Consider the following 23,780-nt stretch of genomic DNA (forward strand, 5'->3'; position numbering starts at 1 on the left):
CAGTAGTTGTGGCTCACGGGCCTAGTTGCTCCGCGGCATGTGGGATCTTCCCAGACCAGGGCTCGAACCTGTGTCCCCTGCATTGGCAGGCAGATTCTCAACCACTGCGCCACCAGGGAAGCCGTCCAAACTTCATTGGGTTGGGTGAATAGCTGGTGTCCAAGCAGAACTGGCTGCCTATGTTAAGGTTATTTCTTTGTGTGAAGTCTTTCTTGGGCTCGCAGAGCAACTCTTAAGCATCAGCCTTGCTCCAGTGACCCAGCTGGGACATGTGCGTTTGCGTGGCTGTTCCCTTACTCCATTCCCGACAGTGAGATACAAGCATTCACACCTACGCAGCCAAGCCCCTTCTTGACTGGCCTCTTGCCTCTCTTCACTCTCATTCATGCAAAATGACGAGGGTAAAGGTTCTCCGTGGTGGGAATAACAGGGAGGAGGTTCATACGGCATAAAGTACAGGAAGCCGAACTACCCGAGTCCTGCCCCTCTTGGCCTCGCCTCCCAGTAAAATGTATATCATTATTAATATATTCAGGGGGCAAAGCATGTTAGACCTGGCCACGCCCACACACTTGCTACTCTCCGAGCCTTTCACTCTCTAGGATGGTGGCCCAATGCCTGCTCTTCAAGTGGAGTCTGCACAGAAGGGCAGCGGCACATGTGCCCACTCTTTGGGATGTCAACTGAAAAAAAAAGCACGATGTGAGAGTTGTGAGTTAAATTTTCTTGGGGGCAAAATGAGGACTGTAGCCCGGGAGACAGCAACTTGGAGGTCAGTGCGCATGTGGTTTTGGTGAGGGGGGCATGCAGTCAGGCGCACGTGTTTGCAGAAGAGCAGACGTCACCGTGAAGGACTGGAGTGCTTTTCTAGATATGAGGACACGTAAGAGCTGGGCTCGTAACATCTTCTCCTGAGAATACCTAACTCTCTGAAGACCTGTTCTGCCAGTTCTTCCCAGAGCACAGAGGGCCTCATTCCTGGTCTCCAGCCTGAACTCCTTTCATAGGGTGCTGAAGGTCAGTGGCTACAGTAGCGAGTGACTTAATCCTTGTACAGGCAGATGGCAAGCGCCAGTGTTTAGTTGGCAGGGACTGAGTGAGGAGGGAGGGGCGAAGCATTTTGTCTAGACAAGTGCTTCCTTCTCTTTGGCAAAAAAAAGCTGGAAGATGCAGCAACCCTGCCCTGTGAAGGAAGGGGGTCCGTGTGTGAGGTCGGGGTGCACGGCTTCCCGCAGCCTGCGATGGGGGAGCCGCGCGGAGGTGCGCGTTTCCTCATGAACACTCAATGGCATTAGAGGCAATAATGACGACTCCCTGCCCCTTTTAGGTAAAAAACTCGGATATACCTTCAACAACCGGAACTTTCACAACGTGTCTTTGGGCCAAGGACAGGAGGTAGTGGCTGAGGCTGTGCTGGACCTGGCTGCCAAGAAAGGTCACTGGGTTCTTTTGCAGGTACGACCCCTCTGCCCTGCTGGGGTCACTCTTGACCCCGTCCCTGGGTCGACCCCTGCAGTCCCTGGGCCACCTTTCCTTCCGTGCCCTCGTCCCTGACTTCCCAGGCTTCTCCCTCCAGTCCGGCCCCGTGTGTTCTGCTCCTCACCCCACCCTCAATACCCTCCCTCTCCCCCCACTCCCTCTGGTTTCAATGGCACCCCCGTCCCGAAGGAGGCCTGTTCTCACAGCGCTGCGTGCTCAGGAGGCCGGCGTTCAGCTCGAGGCTGAATCCAGTGGCGGCTGCTGATCTCTTCCCCGGCCTTCCATGGAGCTCTCCTCTGCTCTGCCTTTCCACGTGTCACGTGTTACAGGCTCTTCATTACATGCGTGACTAGAAGGTCACACATATAACCAGGACTGAGCCTCTTCACTGAGAGTTCAGCTGGGGTCGGGAATCTGGAACACCTACCGCTGTAGGAATACCTACAGCACTTCTTGTACATGTTTCACTAAACATGTACAAGAAGTAAAGGCTCCCCCTCCCGATTCATGGCCTGTCCTCTTGTTCCCGTTTCCGCAGCTTGCATGCATCCTGGGGCTGTTGGGCGCAGAGCGAGTGGCTGACTCCTCTCTTCTCCCGCAGCCACCTCTGCGAGGGCACCCATGGCTACGTGGAAACCAGTTACGCTATGGCTGTGTCCTTCACTGCATTTTCTTGGGGAAAGAGACATTCCTTATTTACCTTTGGCACCCAGCACACTACCGTGAACACAGTAGACACTCAACCAAAGCCCATGGGGTAAAAGAATCAATGAAGAAATCAGTGAAGGAAGGACACATGGAAAAGCCAGTCCCTCCCCTCCCATCTGGCTTTGATTACCGAGAACTTCCTCTGTCTCCTGATGACTCACTGTACACTTCTTGTTGTTGGGTTTTCATCCTTAATTATCCCATTATTTATTTGGAGCCTAGCAGCAGAGGGATCTGCTATTCCCTGGAACACTTTTCCAGAAACAGTGGGAATCTAAGGAGAAAAGAGAATGACAGTGGGGTTCCTGCTTCCTCCCACTGGATCAGCTCGGTGCTGGGAGGGTGTGGCCTCCCCGACTGTCTCAGGCTCATTTGCCAAAGAGACCCCCTTCTGGGCACTAGCACCTTCAGGAACCCAGCCCCCCAGACAGTGAGCAGAGAACGTTTCCTCCCCCTGGTACCTACCGGCTGCCCTGATGTGGTTTCTGAGAGACCTCCAGGATGAAACTCAGACGCGGGGATTCCTGAAGCAGTGGCAGAGTTTCTCACTGCGGGCCGGGGGTGCTGCCTGGCTCATCGAGCCCTGGCTCTCCAGGCAGCCAGCAGACTCTCCACTCCCATAGAGTGATGACAACTGAATGCTTTCATTTCACAGAGTTTCATTTCAGCAATCGCTACGAACTCTTGCATAGCATTTCACAGTATACAAAGCCCTTTCAAATCCATTACCTTTGGTTATTTCCAGCAACCCTGGGTAATAAGTATGGAAAATATTATTGTTATTTCTCTTTTCATGGAAGAGAAAGTAGCACTCAGAGAGCAGATTGCTGTGGCCCAAGCACTGTGCCCTGTGCCGATCTGTGTATTTAAGGCTCTGCAAGCAGGCTTCCTCAAATATGTATCAAGGAGTTTTTATCTATCCATCATAAAGAAACAGAGTGTAATGAAGCAAAGTGACTACCCTTGCTAGAGTGAAAAGTGCATGCTGCAAGGTAGTGCTAAGAAATAAATGTCGTTTTACACAGACAGACAGAAAGGGATTTTGTTGGGGGAGGAGAAGGGCTCAAAGACCAGACAGAGGAGCTTGGGCTTGTAGTAGGAGCTTTCCCTGTCTGGGAGCAGCAGTGTCTCAGTGTGTTTTAGGAAGATAAGTTTGGCAACAATTAGCAGAATGGTTTCGAGAGGGGCAGGGGAGGAAGGAAAGCTAGCTAGAAGGAGTTTAAATCAGTGCTTTTCAAGTCTTAACATGCATACAAATCACTGGAGGATCTTATTAAAATCCACTAATTCAGTAAGTCTGAGTCTGCATTTCTAACTGGCTTCCAGGTAAGGCCAACATTGCTGATCCATGGGCCCCACTTTTGATCAAAGGCTCAAAAAAATCCAGGTGTCAGATATGGGGATCCGGATTTGGAATGTAACCACACATTAGACCCTTGAAGTGTGGCCCCCAGACCAGCAGCAGCTGCGGCATCACCCAAGAACTTGGTAGAAATGCGAGCCCTCAGACCCCCCCCCCCGGACCACCTGCATCAGCCACTCTGGGATGAGGCCCGAGAACCTTTGTTTCAGCAAGCCCTCCAGGGGACCCCGATGCCTGGTCAAGTTTGAGACCCTCGTGCTAGAGAGACTTAGGGCACCGAGGGAAAGGATTGAATTGCAGGATACAAGGGGTCCCCATTACTGGGAATCCCGAGACTCATGCTGGGATGTGATTTGTTTGAAAGTAAGGCCAAGTCCCTCCTCAAGCCGCCTTCCTGATAATTGTTTAAGCAGATGCCTGTAATCAAGGGGTCCTTCCTTCCCACCAGAACATCCACCTGGTGGCCAAGTGGCTTAGTACCCTGGAGAAGAAGCTGGAGGAGCACAGCGAGAACAGCCACCCAGAGTTCAGGGTCTTCATCAGTGCGGAGCCCGCGCCCTCCACTGAGGGCCACATCATCCCCCAGGGCATCCTGGAGAGCTCCGTTAAGATCACCAACGAGCCTCCCACGGGCATGCACGCCAACCTGCACAAGGCCCTGGACAACTTCACTCAGGTAGGGGGCCCTGGGAGGGAGGGGAGAAGAGTGCCCCGCCTCACAAAGAGCAGATTCCCCGAGTGGGAGAGTAGTACACAGCTGGGGTGGGGTGGGGGACCGACTGGAGCAGTGCCCGGCGTGGGCGAAATGTGTCCCCCCTGCAAGTGACCTCCAGCCAGTGCCCGCCGAGTGCAGTCCTCAATTCCCAGATACACCTGGGGGAGCCAAGCTTAGGGTGTTTCTTTGGCAAGAGGTGTAGGGGAGCTTTCTGCACACCTACAGGCTAACTGAATACTCCAAGATGGAGAAGGACAGAGTGCCGTAAATCTAATTGATATGGCGCACTGGTCACACACTTACTAGCTAAACACACCGTCTCCAAGCAGGGGGCTGACGCTCGTGTTCAGATGACGTCTGCCTGCATCTTGAGTATCAAGGGTTCAGATAACCCAGGCAGCAGATGGTGGGGATCTGGACTGGAATGTAACCGCGTGTTAGACTCATAAAGCGTGGTCTCCAGACCAGCAGCATCAGCATCACCTGGGCACTCGACAGGAATGCAAATTCTCAGGCTCCACCCTAGACCAAGTGAATCACACACTCTGGGGTGGGGCCCAGGCCTCTGCGCGCTAACTAGCCCTCCAGGGGCTTCTATCCAACAGTCGACTTGGAGAACACTGTGCTAGTGAGACTTGGACTATCCAGGCATAGGGTTCAAACGCAGGCTACTACATGACTGGAATCTCTGTTACTGGGAACTCCAAGGCTCATGTAGTGGAGTATTTATTTAAAGCCAAGGCCAGGCCCATGGGTATATAAAGTACCGCTTTATGTACCCGTGTATAAAGTAGCGCTTGCCAAGTCTGCAGCTCAGGCCCCTGGCATCTTCTCAGGAAGGCATCCTTTCTGGTCGCTTCTTCTTTGGGGAGTCCCACCCTTCTGGGAAAGGGAGTATGCAAAGGTGTGAACACCAGGAGGATGGGGGCCACGGGGCCCACCTAACGTCCATCTCCCACTCTGGCCTTGGTGGAGTCCGAGGGCAGGGTTCTAGGATGGGTCCTCCCCGACATCATCCTGTCGTAACACCAGCGGGTCTCTAGCTTCACGGAACCCGTGCTCAAGCTCACTGCAAGCCCCAGATAGGTCAGCTCGGTCGGCTGAAACAGGCCGTCCAGCAGGACAGCCATTCTAGCGAGCCCAGCGTAAAGCAGCAGGAGCAGCAGCCCTTTGGGATTGACGTTAACGTGAGATGAAGACCACGTGGCAGCCGAGTCTCGCGAGATTGCACTGACCGTCTGATACCCTCGTAGCAGCAGCCCAAAGGCCAACTTGCAGGGAAGCTTCCCCGGGATCTGAGAAGCGAAACTTATCCAGCCCCCTCCTCTTGCACTCACCTTTCCAACCCAGCTCCAAAACTCCCACATAATCCGGAGTAGAGAGCAGGGGAGCATTACCAGGAGACCTCGGGTATTTTAGCTTGCCATTTTCCCTACAGAATACCTTCCCATTGCAACACGGTGCAGAAGGCAAGGTGCTTTTTTGTCCGGGGGCATTTTCTTTTCTCTTTTTTTATTTTTTCCTAAATAGGTCTTGACTTCCAGGTACTCTGTACCAGAGGTCAAAACTGCTCAGTTTTCTAGATTTTATATTCCATGTAGGGGAAATAGACATTCTTAACTTTGAAATCTACAGACTTCTTTACAGGAGGTTGTAGCTGGTTCCAAGCAAAGACATTTTTGCCCTGAAAAGGCATTGGGACCATAGCTCAACTGATGGGTGGATAAACAAAAGATGGTGAATCTATACACGGGAATGGTATCTGGCAATAAAAACAAAGCACTGGTACATGCTATAACATGGGTAAACCTTGAAAACATTATGCTAAATAAATGAAAGCAGCCGGACACAAAAGTTCTCATGTTGTATGACCCTGTTTATCTGGAATGTCTAGAATAGGCAGATCTGTAGAGACAGAAAACAGACTAGGGATGGCCCGGGGCTGGGAAAGTGGGGAGTGGAGAGTGACAGTGAATGTGCATGTGGTTTCCTTTCAGGGTGATTAAATAGTCTAAAACTAGACTGTGGTGACGATCACACAGCCCTGTGAATATGCTAAAACCATGGAAGTGTATACCTTAACTAGATGAAACGTGTGGTATGTGAATCATGTCTCAGTACACTTCAGTGGAAGAATCTTTTCAACTGCTACTCACCAGAAAAAAGGAAAAAAAAAAAAAGGCATTGAGTAGCACAACGTGCTATTCACAACGTGAATGCGTGTAATGCCGCTGAATTGCAGACTTAAGAAAGGTTAAGATGGTAACTTTCATGATATGTATATTTTACCATAATTTTTTTTTAAAGTTGGGGAGGGAGGAAGACATTAGGGTGCAGTTAGCCTGCTCTGTTGAAGGGTACAGTGGTAGGGAATCCCCAGCTTTCCTGCCTTGAGGGTCTTGGACAGAGCCAGGGAAGGGAGCAGCAGCTGCTTCACATGGAATAGCTTCTAATAATTAATATTATAAAACTCTGCCTCGGGGGGGCGGTTATCATCATCTACAGCCATACCCGGCTTCATCTGCTCTGCCTCCGCATGGGCCCTCGTCCTTGGGCTTAACCCCCTGCAAGCCTAGGCTAGTCTGACAGTCTTGGTTATCAAACAACTGGGAAATCTATCCCAAGAGAGGCTGGCTTTTCCTGGAACATCCCTTCCACAACTGTTGGTGTTTGGGCCACTTATAGCCCTCTTCAGTCACTCATTCTGAGGAAGAGGGATGGATTTATGAGTGGATTCATTGTTCACAAGAGTTTTAATGGTTTCCTTCTGCATTTACAAGTGCCCTGGAACAGTGGCCTGGTTCATACGCCTATGATTCACTCTGTGCCTTCACAGCCCTAGTTCAACCATTTATGGGACAAATTGCAGAACTGAGCTCTTTTTATCACTGCTTCCCTGACCCCTGTGCCATTTGGGGGTGATAATTTCTCTCTGACCTTCATGTGAGTATACACTGTCAACCAGCTTCAGCAAGTGTGGCTTCTTGTCTGTCTGCCTAAAGGCACTTTTCAACAGGACTCGATTTTCCACATGTCAGAGGTAACACAGGAAACACCCTACATGTCTGCAGAGAGCAGCGCTACCCAAAAAGCAGCTATTACCTTCTTGCTTGCACGAGGCAGCGACTTTGCCCTCTGTCCCACCTCTGACCTTTCACATCCGTACCTTCAAGGCAAGTATGGTACCCAACCAAGGCACCAGAGTGACCCCCACATATCCAGAAAGACAGGGAGACTGTGTCACGGGTTCTCCGTGGAAAAAATCAGACCTTCCGGAAGCTTAACCTCTCCCACCGCCTCCGCTCTCCTCCTCCCCACGTAAGCGACGTCTAAGGGCCACTTCTTAGAAGAAATGCCAGGGCTGAACTCAGTCCAGTTCGTGTGAGCTTTCAAAGTGTCTCTCGTGGGCTCTACCTGCCACATCTTGCTCCTTCCTGAACAGAGAGGAGCTCACTCAGAGGACATGCTTAATTCCAAAGAATCCAGGGCTCTTGTTCTAACGGCCCTTCAAAATGCAGGTTTTCCCCTCCCCACCATCATCACCATCCCCCTTAAAATCTAAGCGCAATTCCACTGACTCCCTCTGGACCCTCTCTTGCTCCTCTTTTCTTCCATCTGCCCCGTCTTTCATCCTCTCTTCCTGAGCCACGCCGTCTCTCCCGCCTTGTGCTTTGCAGTCGGGACCCCTAGGAGGTCTTGCTTCTGCAGCCACATGTCCGATCACCCCTGCTCTGCTTCAGAGGAGGCATTAGGATGGGAAGGGCAGGGCACGGCACCCCTCGACCTCTTGTGGCTCCGACTCCCACCCCCGCCCCACTTCCCGCAGCTCCCCCAGCAGATGAGCCGTGGATTCTTCAGTCACACAGGCAGTAATTACACCTACTAAGATTCCATGATGGGCAAGAAAAACATGGCAGGAAGGAGGGAAATCAGAGATGGTGCTGTGGGAGTCCCCTCCCACCTCCCAGCGCAAAGTGCCATTAACAGGACAAACACGGTGCTCCCCTGGCCGCTACCCCTTTTTCCGTTAGCTGTGCTTGGGAACCTCATTAGCACATCCATGTGTGTGAACTTGAACTGTAAACCAAACCCCGTTATAAGCTGAATCTAAACCTTAGCTCTGATTCTAGACTAAAACCCAGCCCCTCTGCAGGGTCCCCTCAAACGCGATTCCATGTCTGTCCACAGAGCAACTCACGGTCCTGCTGGAGCTCAAACCCTCACGGGAACACAGCAGCCCTGCCATCCTAACCCACACCATGCTGCCCACCTGTTAGGGCACGGTGTAAGGCCTGCCCTGCACCACGGCAGCTCTGTGCTAACACCAAGCAACATTTCCTTTCAGGACACGCTGGAGTTGTGTTCCCGGGAGACAGAGTTTAAGAGCATCCTCTTTGCACTTTGCTACTTTCACGCCGTGGTGGCAGAAAGAAGAAAGTTTGGGCCCCAGGGGTGGAATCGCTCCTACCCCTTCAACACTGGGGACCTCACCATCTCTGTGAACGTGCTCTACAACTTCCTGGAGGCCAACGTGAAGGTAAAGCTTCCGGCAGCGCGGAGTGAATCGGGGGGGCACCTCTGAGAAGGATGATGTGGCATCAGCACAGCCAGAAAGGGGCGTCCTCACCAGGGCAGGTCTACACCCTCCCCAAGGGGAGTGAGCAAGTGCAAGTTTACCACAGGGGCAACCCCAAGGCTGAGGAGTGAGTACCATGGTGGTGGGGGGGCCAAGAAAGCTCAGGAAGCCCAGTTAGTGCCTCACACCTGGTGTGAGCCACCCACTGGTGTCAGTCTCAGGGCCCCCCAGACCACCCTGTGCGCTCCCAGCGTTGCCGGGGGCAGTGATCGGCAGGAAGAGACCCCACACTCACCTGATACGAACTCGCAATTTAACTCGCCAAGGCAGACCTTCTCGTGGTGCGCGCAGCTCCTGGCGTGAGCACGGTCTTGCGGAAGTTAAAGAAGCTAAACTCTGGCCACACCTCGCCTCCTTTCTCCTCTGTCTGACGTCTCCATCCTACAAAACACACTAACAATCCACGCTCTTCCAGTTAAGGGCATGTGTACGCCATAAGGCTCTTCTGGTTCATGGACCAAACACAGCATCCTTTGGGGGACAATGAAGCCAGCCCAGATGCAGTGCCTCTGCCTCCGGTTCCAGGGTCCTGGGAAGCCCACCACACAGCACACCAACCCTTCACCTGCCGCGGCCACGCGGCTTTCTCCAGGTGGCTTCCACCCCTGTCTCTAACACCCATGAACTTGTGTGCTGTATTTCATTCACTTTGAACTTTCCAAGGAGACGATTAATTAATATGCTAATTAATGGCAGGAAATGGGAAAAGTACCCATGCCCTCGCTTTCCTCCGTTCGACACTGGACACTGGCATGATTAAAGGACCCATAGGTAGAGACTGACTTCACTGCCACAGTTAATGACTGTGAAAGAGGGAAAGCATGTGTGCAAGAGTGCTGGCGTCTTACCTCTTCTCACTCTTTTTTTTTTTTTTTTTTTTGCGGTACGGGCCTCTCACTGTTTTGGCCTCTCCCACTGCGGAGCACAGGCTCCGGATGCGCAGGCGCAGCGGCCATGGCTCACGGACCCAGCCGCTCCGCGGCACGTGGGATCTTCCCGGACCGGGGCACGAACCAACGTCCCCTGCATCGGCAGGCGGACTCCCAACCACTGCGCCACTAGGGAAGCCCTCTTCTCACTCTTTGATGTAATTCCTCCAGCGTTTAATGAGCTCCCACGTGTGCCCGACCCCGCTGGGCACCAGGGGAGCTTGGATGAATAAGACATTGTTCCTAATCTCAGGAACCACCCTATCTTGTGGCTCACGCTCTGTCCACACATTGGGCCATCCCAAGGCCTGCGTGGAGATCTTCCTTTCCTTCCTGTCTCTCAGGTCCCCTATGATGACTTGCGCTACCTCTTTGGTGAGATCATGTACGGAGGCCATATCACTGATGAGTGGGACAGGAGACTCTGCAGGGCCTACCTGGAGGAATTCATCAAACCAGAAATGCTGGAAGGAGAGCTGTCCCTGGCCCCAGGTTTCCCCCTCCCAGGCAACATGGACTACAATGCTTACCACCAGGTAGGGACCTGGGTCTCTCCCCAAAGGACTGGAGATGCACATGCAGGGCCAGGGAAGCCCAGCTTAAAGAGCCGAGGTCACATCCAGCGTGGCTCTCAGCCTGTTCAATCTGAGAGCTACTATAGGATTTCTAGCCTCAAATTAGTGATAAAGTTGAACTTTTAGAGATCTTTTTATTCTTGATGTTTAGCTCAATCATTCTATTTGGTGCTCTTTTCTACAAACAACATCTCGGGCATTTATCTGATTGTTTCCATTCAGGATATTGACACAACCATTAGGAGCAAAAATTTAGGTAAGAACTTAGCCAACTTTTGGTAAAGATTATATGAGTGGTTCTAAATAACTTCAGAGGGACATGATCTTGTGGGCAGATCACTCACCCCTCCTATTCTCTGTTGGTTGCTGTGAACACAGACACACGTACACATACCAAGAAAACATTCTCATGGAGTTTTTTCATACTCTCACTTTGGGTTTTCATTTTACTATTACTTCAGCTGTTTTTTTATTTTTATTTTTTTTTGCGGTACGCGGGCCTCCCACCGCTGTGGCCTCTCCCGCCGCGGAGCACAGGCTCCGGACGCGCAGGCGCAGCGGCCACGGCCCACGGGCACGAACCCGTGTCCCCTGCATCAGCAGGCAGACCCCCAACCACTGCGCCACCAGGGAAGCCCACTTCAGCTATTTTTAAGGTGTGCATCTTTGCCTATTTACCCCACCATGAAAATGTATTAAAAAGGAATTCAAACAAAAAAACCTTTTTTGTTGCTTGACTTTTGAACATCCCTAAAAGAACTCTTGAATACCAAACTTAAGGGGAATACTGGTCATAGGAACATTAACTACAATCTTTAAACAAATTTTTAATTCCTAAAGTTTAAGAAGGTACGTCATAAAAGTTATTTGACCCAGAAAAATTAGGCTTATGAGAAGAAATTAAAAACAATAATTCTCTTGAAAGTAAATAAAAGAATTTTAAAAATAAATGCTTTGAAGGCCTTAGCCAAGAAAGTTGTGCAAGAGCGTCCCCTACTGTCTGTGGAACAAATGCAGGTGATGGGCAATGATAACATGGTTTGCACATTTCCAGAAGACTTCGGTAGAGTTCCCCTTTCTCCATACCTCTCTTTAATCTGTCAGGAGATGCTTATAGGGCTTACCAGGAGTCCAGGAGTGTGCTGGGTGCTGGAAGAAATGCAAAAATAAACACGCAAATTTGCCTTTAAGGAATGAGCCATCTTTTACTTAGACTAGATGTTACCAACACCAAGAAATTATCAAAGCTAAACTTGAGGGGTATTTTTTCGCTGTAATGGAGAGAATTGGCACAGAGTGCTCAGAAACATTTGGAGAAGGAAGTCAGTTTTACATGCTGGGGAGGATTTTTTAGGGATGGCAGCCTATGGCCCACCACAACTGACCACAGAGATGTGGTGTTTGGAGACACGTTGTTTTAAATGTTTTTAATTCGAATGCTTTCTGCCAGAAGCAAAGCTCACTTCATCCTACACCAGGATTCACACATTTATTTTGCATACATGGCCACATGTTTGCATTCAGGTTTGTCATCCCTGATTTAAATAAACAGAGGGGAGAGAAAAGGAAGTTAAGCAGGGAGGGCTGGGTAAAATTCCCAGGCAGGAGAAGTATCTCTGAGGGACTCTGAGAAGTCCTCCTTGTGTGTGGGGGGGGGACAGGTGTAGGTCAGGGCACCGTGGGAGGGGCTGAGATTGGAGATGAATAAAGTCAGCTAAGCTTCCCCCAAAAGAATGAGCTCATGAATGTGGAGGTTCTGGAAAACCAGCCGGGCATACACAAACGGACGGTGTAAGGATGTGCCCTAACAGGTGGGCAGCACGCTGAGGTCGGCCAGCATCGGTGAGTGGCGTCCCCCTGGAGGGCGTCCACCTGGAGGGCCAGAGGGGCCCCGGCGTCAGAGGCCTGCTCCGGCCCACTGACTGCCCTGCAGAGGACTAGTCAGGTGGGAGATGGGAGACACGTCTCGTTGCTTTTCAAGTGAACTTGCCCTTGACTTTTTAGTACATCGACGCCGAGCTGCCCCCAGAGTCGCCGCATCTCTACGGCCTCCATCCGAACGCGGAGATCGGCTTCCTGAGCCAGACTTCGGAGAAGCTCTTTCGCACGGTGCTGGAGCTGCAGCCCCGGGACGGCCAGGCCGGAGATGGAGCGGGGTCCGCAAGAGAAGAAAAGGTATATGGAGGGGTTGCCCGAGATATTCTGGGGAGCCCAGGACTGCCGAGGTCGCCCTTTCTTCCGCCGGCCGCGTTGGGCTCCACAGCGCAGACCGCACGGCGTGCGTCTTCCCCGCGCATGGCTGGTCCAGCCTCGCCGCGCAGACCCTTCGCCTCCGAGGGACCCGCCGCAGTCACGTGACCAGGCGGGCCCTCGGGGTACCTGGTAGGACGTCCCTGCCGCTGGGTGTGGCAGTGCTTCACTCCTTCCCCCAAAGGCAGGTTTTATTCCGTTTGTCTGCCAAAGTGAAGAAAGGGCAGAGCTGAACAATCGTGGTTTGGGAACCTCGAAACGGACCTCATGGTTCCTTTCCCAAACTAAGTAATTATGGGTGGGGAGCTGTCCCTAGACAACCCACCCTCACTCCGCCAACTAGACGCTCGCGTGGACGAACTCGCTCCTCTTTAAGACGAAAATGCGGTCTCTTTGTGGGAAGGACAGTTAGTCCCCGAGTCTCCTAACGCACAGCTAGTGCTACTAAGCACAGGACTTCCCGAAACTTCAGGAAGGTGGAGGGGAATTGTTGGGTGGAAAGCCAGAGGAGGGTGCCGTGTGGGTGTAGGGTGACCAGAGGCAACCTGGGAGCTCTGTTCCTGGTGAGGGCGCAGCAGAGGGCAGAAAAGGGAGGGGCTCAAAGTGAACCTTCTCTGTGATGCTTAAGGCAGTTCAGTTTCCAACAGATGCGTCTGCTTCACCCCACCTCCCGTCCAGAGTACTACCCGGCTTCCTTTAGTGAGAGGTTCCCTTGTTACAAGGAAACATACTTGGCAGATTAAGGATTAAAAAACCTGGAGAGTTATCGAACTTTTAGGCTTCAGGGATTGATTTTAGGAAAACAAACTGACTGATAGTAAAGGAGCTGGATGTTTGTTTAAAGGTATGGAGTGATGTCATTAAAATGAGTCTCAATTTTAATATGCCTCGGAATGAGCTAGGGAGCATCGATTCTGGGGTCTGGGGTTAGGCCCAGGAATTTGCAGCCCAGCGACTGTGATGCAGGTGAGCCTACTCTGAGAAAGCTGCTCTAAACCCCACTACTCAACCTCTTTTACTCTTTGATGCATAGGATATAATTTGAGAACAAAAGGAAGATAAGAAAGTTTATGTTGCCCAGAATCCAAACCACCTAGCATCAAAAATGTTCCTAGCTTAAAAATGAAAAGGCTGGGACTATGTGAGTAATAGGCTTAGGATTCTTCGGGCAGCATTAAAGGAAGCTTCTAGTTCTTGTCATTTCCCTTCTTCTGACCACTTCAAGAAATGGTGTGTGTGTGTTTGTGTATGTCAGAGATGAATGAAGTACGATCACTTGCCAAACCCAACTGCAGCACAGATACCGGGAAGTGGGCAGATTGCGCTAATATACAGATATTACCCATGGAGGAAAAAGAAGGAGAGAGAAGAAGAGGGGAAAGGGGAAAAGGACACAAAAGAAATTCACGTAATAATACAAATGGCCAAGAAAAATTGTAAAATATTCTCAACATCGCTCATAACTAAATGGAGTTAAGTGAAATATTATTTTTCACACAATGGTAAAATTTTTTTAATGTGAGGATATCCAGTGGTGAGAACATAAGAAAAGATGTACTCCCATCTCTGTTAGTAGAGGTTTAAATTGTAGAGCAATCTGACAATAGCACCTAAAGTTTAAAATGTTCATATATTTTACTCATAATTCTATTCCTAGGAATTCAACCAGTGGAAACACTCAAAAGGGCACAGATGTTATGATATACTTCTTTATTGCAGGATTGTTTATAGTAGTAGAAATGATAAACAGACCAAATACCATCAATAGGGGGATGACTCAATAACTTATGCTATGCCAAAACAGTGAAATAATATATACTGTTAAAAAAACAAGGTAAATCCATAAGTACTAACAAGGGAATGTGTTCAAGATATATTATTAGGTGAGAAAAGCAAGCTGAGGGACTTCTCTGGCGGTCCAGTGGTTAAGACTCTGAGCTTCCACTGCTGGGGGCATGGATTCTATCCCTGGTTGGGGAACTAAGATCCCGCAGGCCACATGGTGTGGCCAAAAGAAAACAAAAACAAAACACAAAAAAAGCAAACTGAAAAATCTGTGTGTATTATGATTCCATTTGTGATAGATAGAAAGAGAAGGAGGTGGGGAGGGAAGGGAGAGCGATGGAGGGAAGAGAAGCAGCAAGGCAGGAAGGAAGATACGGCAGACGTGATAAATATGGGGATAGGTGGATGGATAGGTGGATGATGGATGGATGATGGATAGATAGGGTCATATGCATTGAAGGACACCTGCAGAAATTATAAACCAATCATTAACAGTGCTTTTTTTCCCCCTTTGAAGGAAGAGGCAAAATTGTGGGAGGATTTTGCTTCTAATATCAGATGAATCTGTAATATTTAGATTTTTATGATAAGCATTTATTACTTTTCCAAAAGGAAAAAAAAACAGAGGTGTTTGCTCGTGGAAGTAACGTAGACCACATCCCTTGGCATGCACTGCTCCCATCTGAAGTGTCCTCTCTATGTCTGTGGATTTGCTCCCTCCTCAGGCAGGGTCTCCAAGTCCTCCAAGGCCTGATCAGTGACGGAAGAGAGCTCTGTTTCCCCATGTTCAATATGTTTTGAAACAATAGCTCCAGACTATCTTTTCATTTTTTTGTGAATAATGTCCAAATGACAGCTTGCTGATACAGGGCTGTTTCTTCAAATTCAGCTCCAGAGACAGAACTATGACGTAGTTTTAGCCATTTGTCTTCTGTCTCAGCAGCAGCTTCCAGGTACTGTTAAAATTCCGTTCCAGTTTTTGCTATGACAGAGCCAGAGACCCATTTGTGACACGGTTATGAGTTTTTACTTTCTTTTCTTCTAACATCAGCTCTTTTCCTAGATAATGTATTGTCTGTTAACAATACAAGGCAAAATTAATATTAATAATCCTGTACACGTATAGGGTCCTTCATAGCTTTCACATGCTGCCACATTCATCACCTCTTTTGGTTTGATCTCTTCACCAGCCCTGGGAGTTGGCAGGGGAGGGGGCAGTGGAGAAAATTGCTCTTGGAAATTTTTAATAGATGAGAAAATTGAGGTCTAAATGACTTGCTTAAATTCACACGGGTGATACATAACAACGCCGTATTAACTCAGTCAGCGTTCTTTGGTTGCAATGAACAGAGGCCAGTTTTGCTGAAATAGGCAAGAAATAGCTCACTGTATCAAAGGAATACACTGAAGAAAGGATAGAAACCACAGTGGCTCTGGGGTCCCAGGGAGAGAGAAGAGTGGACCATCGCACTTCCCTCCACTTTCTGCACCTAAATCCTGGGCTTGAGATTCAATTTTCATGCTCCTGGGAAAGATCATCTGATTGGCCCACTTGAGTCAGTGGAGGGCTGGGCCTGGTGACTGTGCCCCAAAACAGTGGGAAAGAGGTAATTTCACAAAAGGAGACAGGGACCCGTCATTAGAAGAAGAGGGATGAGATGAACGCACCAAAACAGCATCCACCACACACGTCCACCAGCTCTCCTGACTCCAGGCAGGGCTGGAAATGGAGCCCTGGCTCCCTCTCTCCCTCCCTCCAGCCCCTCTGCCAGCCACAGTAAGTGGCTGCACTAGTAAGTCTGCACTTCCTCGTTTTTCCTTCTCTGCTGACAGAGCTCCTGGGCTTTACCCATTTGCTTCAAAATGGCGGACTCAGCCTCCCAGTGCTTGCCCCCCACACAGCCCAGAGTCTCGGTGCCTCAATTCCAGTTTTCCTGGAGAGAGGCCCTGATTGTTCTAGCTGCCCTGGTCTGATTAGCTGACAGTCCGTGTGACAAAAGGGTCCATGGGGTGTGGGAGGAGGTTTATATGAGCTGTGGCGATGCTTCTTCCAGGACCCAAGGACAGGAACTGCAGTGCAGCCTCGTGGAAACTCCGAATGGAATGTTTACATGTCTCCATCACTGCCGCTCATCGCCGCGGCTTCCCGTGCTTCCAAATGACCGCCCTAGGCCCAAGTCTGTCCTATGCCCTCCTAGCTCGATTCCCACAGCTAGCAGGGTCAGTCTCTGGGTTTTTCAACTCCCAGTTCTCAGAAAGGCCTCTGTGTTCATCCTTTTCAGCTGGTCCCAGGAGTCACAGAGAGCTGGCCAGCCTATACGGGAGGCCTTGCTGCGGCTGGCCCTCAGCCCCTGACCCAGTTGGCCTCAGCAAGCGGGCAAGGGTGTGCCCAGGGCACGGATGACTGGCATCTTTAGTGCCACGTGGCGGGGGAATGGAGGCCTTCTGGAGAAGTTGAACCCCGTCTTAACCCTGTGTTTCCTGTTGTGGGGCAGGTCAAGGCCGCCCTGGAAGAAATATTGGAGCGGGTGACAGATGAGTTTAACATCCCAGAACTGATGGCCAAAGCAGAGGAGCGCACCCCCTACGTGGTCGTGGCACTCCAGGAGTGCAAACGGATGAACGTCCTCACCCGAGAGATTCAGCGCTCCCTGCGAGAGCTAGACCTCGGATTAAAGGTGGGCGAGGCTGGGGGCGGGGGAGGGAGGGCATTGCCCGCAGGAACCCCTTGTGGGAGGAGCGCCAGGGGAGCTGGAGAGCAGTGGTCACAGCAGCCTCACTGCCTAAGAAGGTGCCACTCCTAGAAACCAGAGTCTGGCCAGGCTGCAGGGAGGGTAAGACAGGCTCTGAAGCTGGGAGCTGGGAAGGCAGAATGAGCTGTGACTGGCAAGCTGCCCGGGAGCCCATGCTCTGAGTGCCGAGGAGAAGAGAAGTCTTGATGCCCTGTGTCTTCTGCTGACATGGGTGGTGTTGCTTTCATGAGACGTAGAAGTGTGTGCTGCATCAAAGCACAGGTTCTAGACAGCCCTGCACCACATCCCAGCTCTGCTGCCTCCTCGCTGTGTGGCCTTAGAGGGACTTAAGTCTCACTGCATCTCAGTTTCTTCACCTGTAAAACAGGGATAGTGGTCCTACTTCATAGGGCTTTGGGGAGGATTCAATCAATAGGTTTGCATAGAATGCTTAGAGCGATGCCCGGCACGTGGCAAGCACCCAGAAGTGTAAGCTGATGGCATCATTATTACCACCCCGTCAGAGGAAAGGAAAGAACTTCAATCTTTGCAACCTCATGGTTATCTGAAAGGCCCGAGATGCTGCACAAGCTCTGACGTTTCTCATGAGCAATGAAAGAATCTATTATTTATACCACCAATTATGTAAATAGATCTATTTTATTCACCATAAGATAATTCCATCAAGTGCCCAACACAAAGCCAAACAGATCACCTGCATGATAGGTGAGTGGGAGGTCCTGCTGCCTTTGAGGAGCTGAGGAAAGTAACTGTTGTCCGTTTACACTGGCACATTTATTAAAATAATTGTAACCCCAGACAGAGGGAAAGTGAGAACCCAGTTTTGTAGGCAGCAGGGAAAGCTCAGCCCAGCCCTGGATGTTCAGGCCTGTGATGTGCTGCCGCCCTTGTGCCTGCCTCTTGGAGTCGTAGGACCACTGTCACGGGTGCAGAGGACACACAACCATGAGCGTCTTCACATGTGGTCACATAGAAACTGTGAAGTAGACTGAGAAATCTGGGTGAATTTTCTTCAGTCTGTTAATTCCCATTCGGCCCCAATATGGATAGAAGGAAATAAGGAGAAAGGAGAGACGGGAAAGGATGTCGAAGGCTGAGGCTGTTTGACAATGTTACCAAATTATGCGCCGGCTTGTAATCAAAGGAAATACAGAATTCCATAGAACAATCTCAAACGTAAATAAGGACCTTGCCGGTCATTTGATGTGGTTCGGTTCCCTAGGTACGCAGGTATATATTCATAATTATCTTGAGCTTGTTTGTTGCAGTCTTAGCTTAGTGAATGTGTGCAATTTGCTGCAGTCTATCTACCCATCCGACCTCCTATTCATTCACTCATTTTTCTTTCAAGAGCCTTCGCCGCGGTTTGGTGGATCCCAGTGCGTGCCTGGGTGAGGATGAAGGGGTGGGGAGGGAGTTACTCTTTTCTTCCAGTCTAGCTCGAGCAGGGCTGGTGGATGGCCAGCCTCGGTGCTCTGCCCTTGGGGAGACAGCGGAGACTGACAGGGGAGCCTTCCTCTCCAGATGGACAGTCTGGCGGGAAAACGAGCATACAAATGGATTACAGTACCAGGCAGGATTGATTCAGTGCCACACAGAGACAGGTGCGAGAAGAAAGGAAGAAATAAGTATGTGGAATCAGGGATGGCCCCAGCGGAGAAGTGGCATGCAGGGGGCTTTGGAGGAAGAGTAGGATTGTGACATGTGGCAATAAGAAGAATCTTCTAGAAGTCCCAAGGTGAGGAACCCTAAGCCTGTTCTAACAGTTAACTTAGTTTGGCTGGAGCAGAGGGTCCCCCAGGTGAGTAAGAGTGATATGGTGAACTCCTAAAGGTGACTGGTGGTGACAACATTGACCCAGAAGCAGTCAGGACAACGGTCTGTTGCCTTTTTCTCCTGGTCCCCTGTGAGCAGGGGGACAGACAGAGCAATCTCCGCTAAAAAACGCTGTCATGAAAACCCAGTCTCATTAGGACAGGGCCCCAAACTGGCCTGGTCATCAGACTCCCTGGGGGCATCATCCCAATATGTGTTCCTATCTCCACCCTCCAGTCCCACCAACCTGTGGAGCTGGGGTCTGGAAACCTATATTTTTAGCCAGCAGCTGGGTAATTCTTGTGGCAAGACAAGTTTGTGAATAGCCTTAAGGCAAGTAGGTAGAAGAAAAGATGGACAGATGTCTTCATGGAACAGTGAAGTTGCAAGGGTACAGCGGCAGAGTTCAGAGAAGGAAAAGTTTCCAAGTCTGGGGAAGAGGTTAAGCTGAGCTGCAAGAAATGGGAGTCAGAGAGGAAACAGCTGAAGGGAGCAACTGAAACAGGAGGGGTTCACAGGACAGCCTGGCATGTGCGGGAGACGTGAGGGCCCCACTGGACAGCAGCTGGTACATGGAGCGGTGAGGAGCTCACATCCCAGCTCCCAGCGGAACATGGAAGGGGAAGCATAATGGGAGGAGAGGAAAATCTGAGCGACGTTTTCCTTCCGGTCCTTTCTTTCTCTTTAACAGACACTCTGAAGTTCTAGGACTGTTTTAGGCGGAGCACAGGGAGATGTGGGGCAACCCACACTACCCAGCACATCAAACAGACAAACCCAAATGCCCTGCCCAGACTGGGCACCAAATTAGAAAATGTCTGACTTTTTAAGTCATTAAGTCAATACCCTCAGCATTTTTTATTACGAAATTTTTATTCATAGTTGGCTGGATGGGAAACCATAATCCTACCCAAAAGTACTGGCTGAATTGAAAGGCACAGCTCTCTAACCCCTGAGGACTGTGAGAGCCCACAGCACACAGCACACAGAAGTGGCCACCTGGGAGAGGTCTACCAGCCACAACCGTGTCCCCACAGAGAAGAATTCAGGAGAGTCAGACATCTGGCTCTCAGCCTTACACAATGAAGAACCAGGTCCTGTGAGCATCCCAGAGCTGATTGGTCAGAGGTACTGACTCCCACTAACCAAATGCACAAAAGCCTGATGTACAAAACTCCCAAATGCCAGTTTATTCCTTTACAATCCTTTACAACTAGGTATAACTTTCAAAGCGCCATTGACTGATGGCAGCCTGCCCAGAAAATTCTCTACCTGTGTTGGAAAACTACAAGAGAAGCTGGATTCTTATGCACTGTCCAGTATGGTAGCCACTAATGACAGGTTAACACTTGAAATGTGGCTAGTCCAAACTGAAATGTGTTGTAAGTTTAAATTAAACGCCATATTTCAAAGATATAGGACAAAAAGGGGGAAATATCCTATTAATAACTGTTAATATTGATTAAATATTGAAATATTTGACATTTTAAATCTATTAAGTTAAATAACATATTATGAAAATTAATTTTTTCTTTTTATTTATTTATTTATTTTTTTTTTTTTTTGCGGTATGCAGGCCTCTCACTGCTGTGGCCTCTTCCGTTGCGGAGCACAGGCTCCGGACGCGCAGGCTCAGCAGCCATGGCTCACGGCCCCAGCCGCTCCGCGGCATGTGGGATCTTCCTGGACCGGGGCACGAACCCGTGTCCCCTGCATCAGCAGGTGGACTCTCAACCACTGCACCACCAGGGAAGCCCCTCTTTTTATTTTTTTAATGTAGCTACTAGAAAATGTAAAATTACACACATGTAATTTTGTGAATTTTAAATGTAAAATTACCCATTCACAACTTGCATTGTATTTCATTTGGGCAGTGCTCTCTTAGATGGAGTCATGGCCAGCCCAGAATCTGGGGCTGGGAAGTATTTTCTATTATTCAGATATTTAATGGCATCAAACATTTCCCCCCTGTGCTTCAGTGGCTAATTGCCCCTCCTAATTGACAAATTCTGTTTTTCTAAACATGTGAAAGATGTTCAGTCTTAAAGCCCAACTTGCTGACTTGGGGAACCGCTCTGGCTCTTTACTCTCATCCGTTGACTCTCATGTGTTGACTTAATAGTTCAAGTTTTGCTTTGGCCCTTTAGTGACATACGGTCACCACCCCACAGGCAGCTGCCCTGGTCCACATGCCTGCTAGAGTGCACAGATGGACCAGCTGCGGTCACCCGCAGTCTGGACGCCAGACTGGGAAGGGTGGAACCCACATCATTCCCACTTCCCTCCACATCTCTTTGCCTCCCGGTGTTTCATTCATGTGAAAGCTGGTTGCAAAGACCACCTTCAGAGGGAAGGAAAAGCAGAAAGGGGCTGACCCTCAGAACAAGGTGCAGCCTGCAGCCCCTGGAGAAGGTCATATGTGGCCGTTGCTGACCCCACATGACGGACGCTGGCCACGTGCCTGCGAGCCCAGAGCACCAGCCACTTCTGACCCTCCAGAGATGCCCTTTACAGATAGACATTCCTGGCCATCCAGAGGCTGGAGTCCTTAGGTTTGGAATGGAGTCTTTGAATCCGCGCTTTTAACAAGCGCACTGACTTAAAGCAATGAAGGCCTAGAGGGCAAATCAGGTTTTTATCTTGTATTCTACCTAAGAAAGACTTTGAAAGCATTTGTTTATAGGGACAAAAAAAGTGGTTAAGGCCACATCCAGGTAGCCCTCATACCCACCATAAAGCGCCCCCCAGTCTTTAGTTCTCCCTGCTTTCCCTGCAATATGGACATGGAACAAGCCAGTAACACAGGATCCTGAACTACGTCATCTTCTTAAGGATTTAGTGTTCTCTTTGTGAGTTTTCTTTTTGTCGACTCTTGACCTATAAGCACATAAGTGCAGACATTAATCCGTGTTCCACGGGATCCAGGCAGGGGGAGTTTGAGGAGGTCAGGCTTGAGCAGATGGAAGCAGGTTTCTCTCGCGGGGAGCTGGAGTCTTTACAAAAGGCCTGCTTACCCACAGTTTGGCCCAGAAACTTCCCGTCTGCCCACCCCACCTCCACCAATCTGGCAGCACCTGAGGAAACAAATTTTCTCTGAACACCTTTTAGGAAACGCTGTCCCAGAGTCTGTAGGTTTATTCCTCTTTTCCTAAGAAAGGGACCCATATTACACTGAGTGAATTTGGAGTGGGGTTCTCTCTGGTTTCTTCTCAACCCCTCCTCTGAAAGTGAGTCATTTCTATGTCCACTCCAGGTCATGGGCAGATCTGAGTTCAGCACCCTAACCACAAGGTGAACGACCTCTTCTTTTCCTAAATCGTTCCTGCTTCACTCTCAAACGGGCAGAACCTGAGAGCACATTCTTTAAGGCTCCATCGCTCACGCTTTCAATTAGTAAATGCAAGATCATTGTCAGAATAACTTCTAAGCAGATAGAAATTTTTAAGAAAGCCAAGTTACACATTTTATGCTTCCCCGCTGTCAAAATGATTTCAGATTTCTGAAGAGTGTTAAGTATTGCCTATACATTTTTTTATTATCAGATTTTATTTTTAGAGCAGTTGTAGGTTCACAGCAAAATTGAGCAGAAGGCGGAGTTCCCATATCCCCCTCCCCCGACCACACCCAGCCTCCCCATCATCAACACCCCCAGCAGAGTGGCCCATCTGTCACAGCTGGTAAATCTACCCCGACCCCTCACAATCACAGAGTCTCCTGTAGTTCACATCAGGGTTCACTCTGGGTGGTGTACGTTCTACGGATTTGGACAAATGTGTAATGACATGGATCCGCCGTTTTAGTGTCTTACAGGAGAGTTTCACTGCCCTAATATTGCATATATTTTAATTTAAGCCCATGATTTCTTCTTGCAATGAATGTCAGAGAAATAGAGGTTTATGGGACCTCACCGTTTTCAGAAGTGGCACATCTCTGTGTAAGGCATGGTCACACCGAGTAAGTGATTGAATTAGCCGGGGGCGATAACCAGGCAACAAAGGACTTCTCTGTACCAGCAAACAACTGTGGCTGGCAGAGTCCGGGGCTCCATGTGAGTTCATCTCTATTTGTCTCTCTGCTGCGGCCCTCAGAGATGTGCCAAAGGACCGGGACATTTTCATCCTACTTTTTCCAGTAGTGCTGGCCCAGTCCTGTTAGGTCAGTTGTGGGATGATTCCAGGGCGGGGGACCTTACCTCCCCACCAACTCACATGGCCAACAACATTCACAGGTGCAAAAAACTTCCACAGACACACCCCGACTCAAAACAACCCAAAACAATTCTGTGGGGAAGCGAATTTATTTGGTGTATTATTTATAAAAGCACTTTATAATTATGTGAGTTAATTGGCCATTGAAAACTTAAAATTTTTATTTTAAAAGGAAAAATAAATACGGCCTATATCTTTTTCCTTTTAAGTCTATTGGACTTTATTTTTTGGAATGAGTCTTGATTTGTCTACATATCTTCTTATCTGCAGTTTAGCCAGCGTGTACTATTATATGCCCATAAACATGTTTTATTAAAACTGCAACATACAGAATTTTTAACACAACCCTGGCAAAAACACATACACTACAGTTTAATTACCAAACAGAAAACTAGGCCTTTCTGTTTAGAGCAGTGCTGTCCAACAGAACCCTCTGTAATGATGAGAATGTTCCGTATCTGTGCCAAGGGCACGGTGCCTGCTGATGACATGAAATGTAGCTAATGTGACTGATAACCTTATAATTTTAACTCACCTGTGCTTAAATAGCTTCATAGGACTGAT

General features: G+C 49.5%; 1 protein-coding gene across 1 annotated transcript in view; it reads left to right on the plus strand.

The window, feature by feature from the left end:
* The window catches only part of DNAH9 (dynein axonemal heavy chain 9), a 298,998-nt gene that overhangs the window by 269,700 nt on the left and 5,518 nt on the right, over nt 1–23,780 (plus strand). Inside the window, exons 62-67 of the mRNA XM_059997406.1 lie at nt 1,328–1,455; nt 3,999–4,226; nt 8,611–8,802; nt 10,175–10,366; nt 12,410–12,580; nt 16,936–17,118. Coding sequence (XP_059853389.1) covers nt 1,328–1,455; nt 3,999–4,226; nt 8,611–8,802; nt 10,175–10,366; nt 12,410–12,580; nt 16,936–17,118 — 1,094 coding nt within the window. The remainder of the gene's footprint in view (nt 1–1,327; nt 1,456–3,998; nt 4,227–8,610; nt 8,803–10,174; nt 10,367–12,409; nt 12,581–16,935; nt 17,119–23,780) is intronic.

The sequence above is a fragment of the Delphinus delphis genome, chromosome 19 (genome assembly GCF_949987515.2).
Source record: "Delphinus delphis chromosome 19, mDelDel1.2, whole genome shotgun sequence".
NCBI lineage: Eukaryota > Metazoa > Chordata > Mammalia > Artiodactyla > Delphinidae > Delphinus > Delphinus delphis.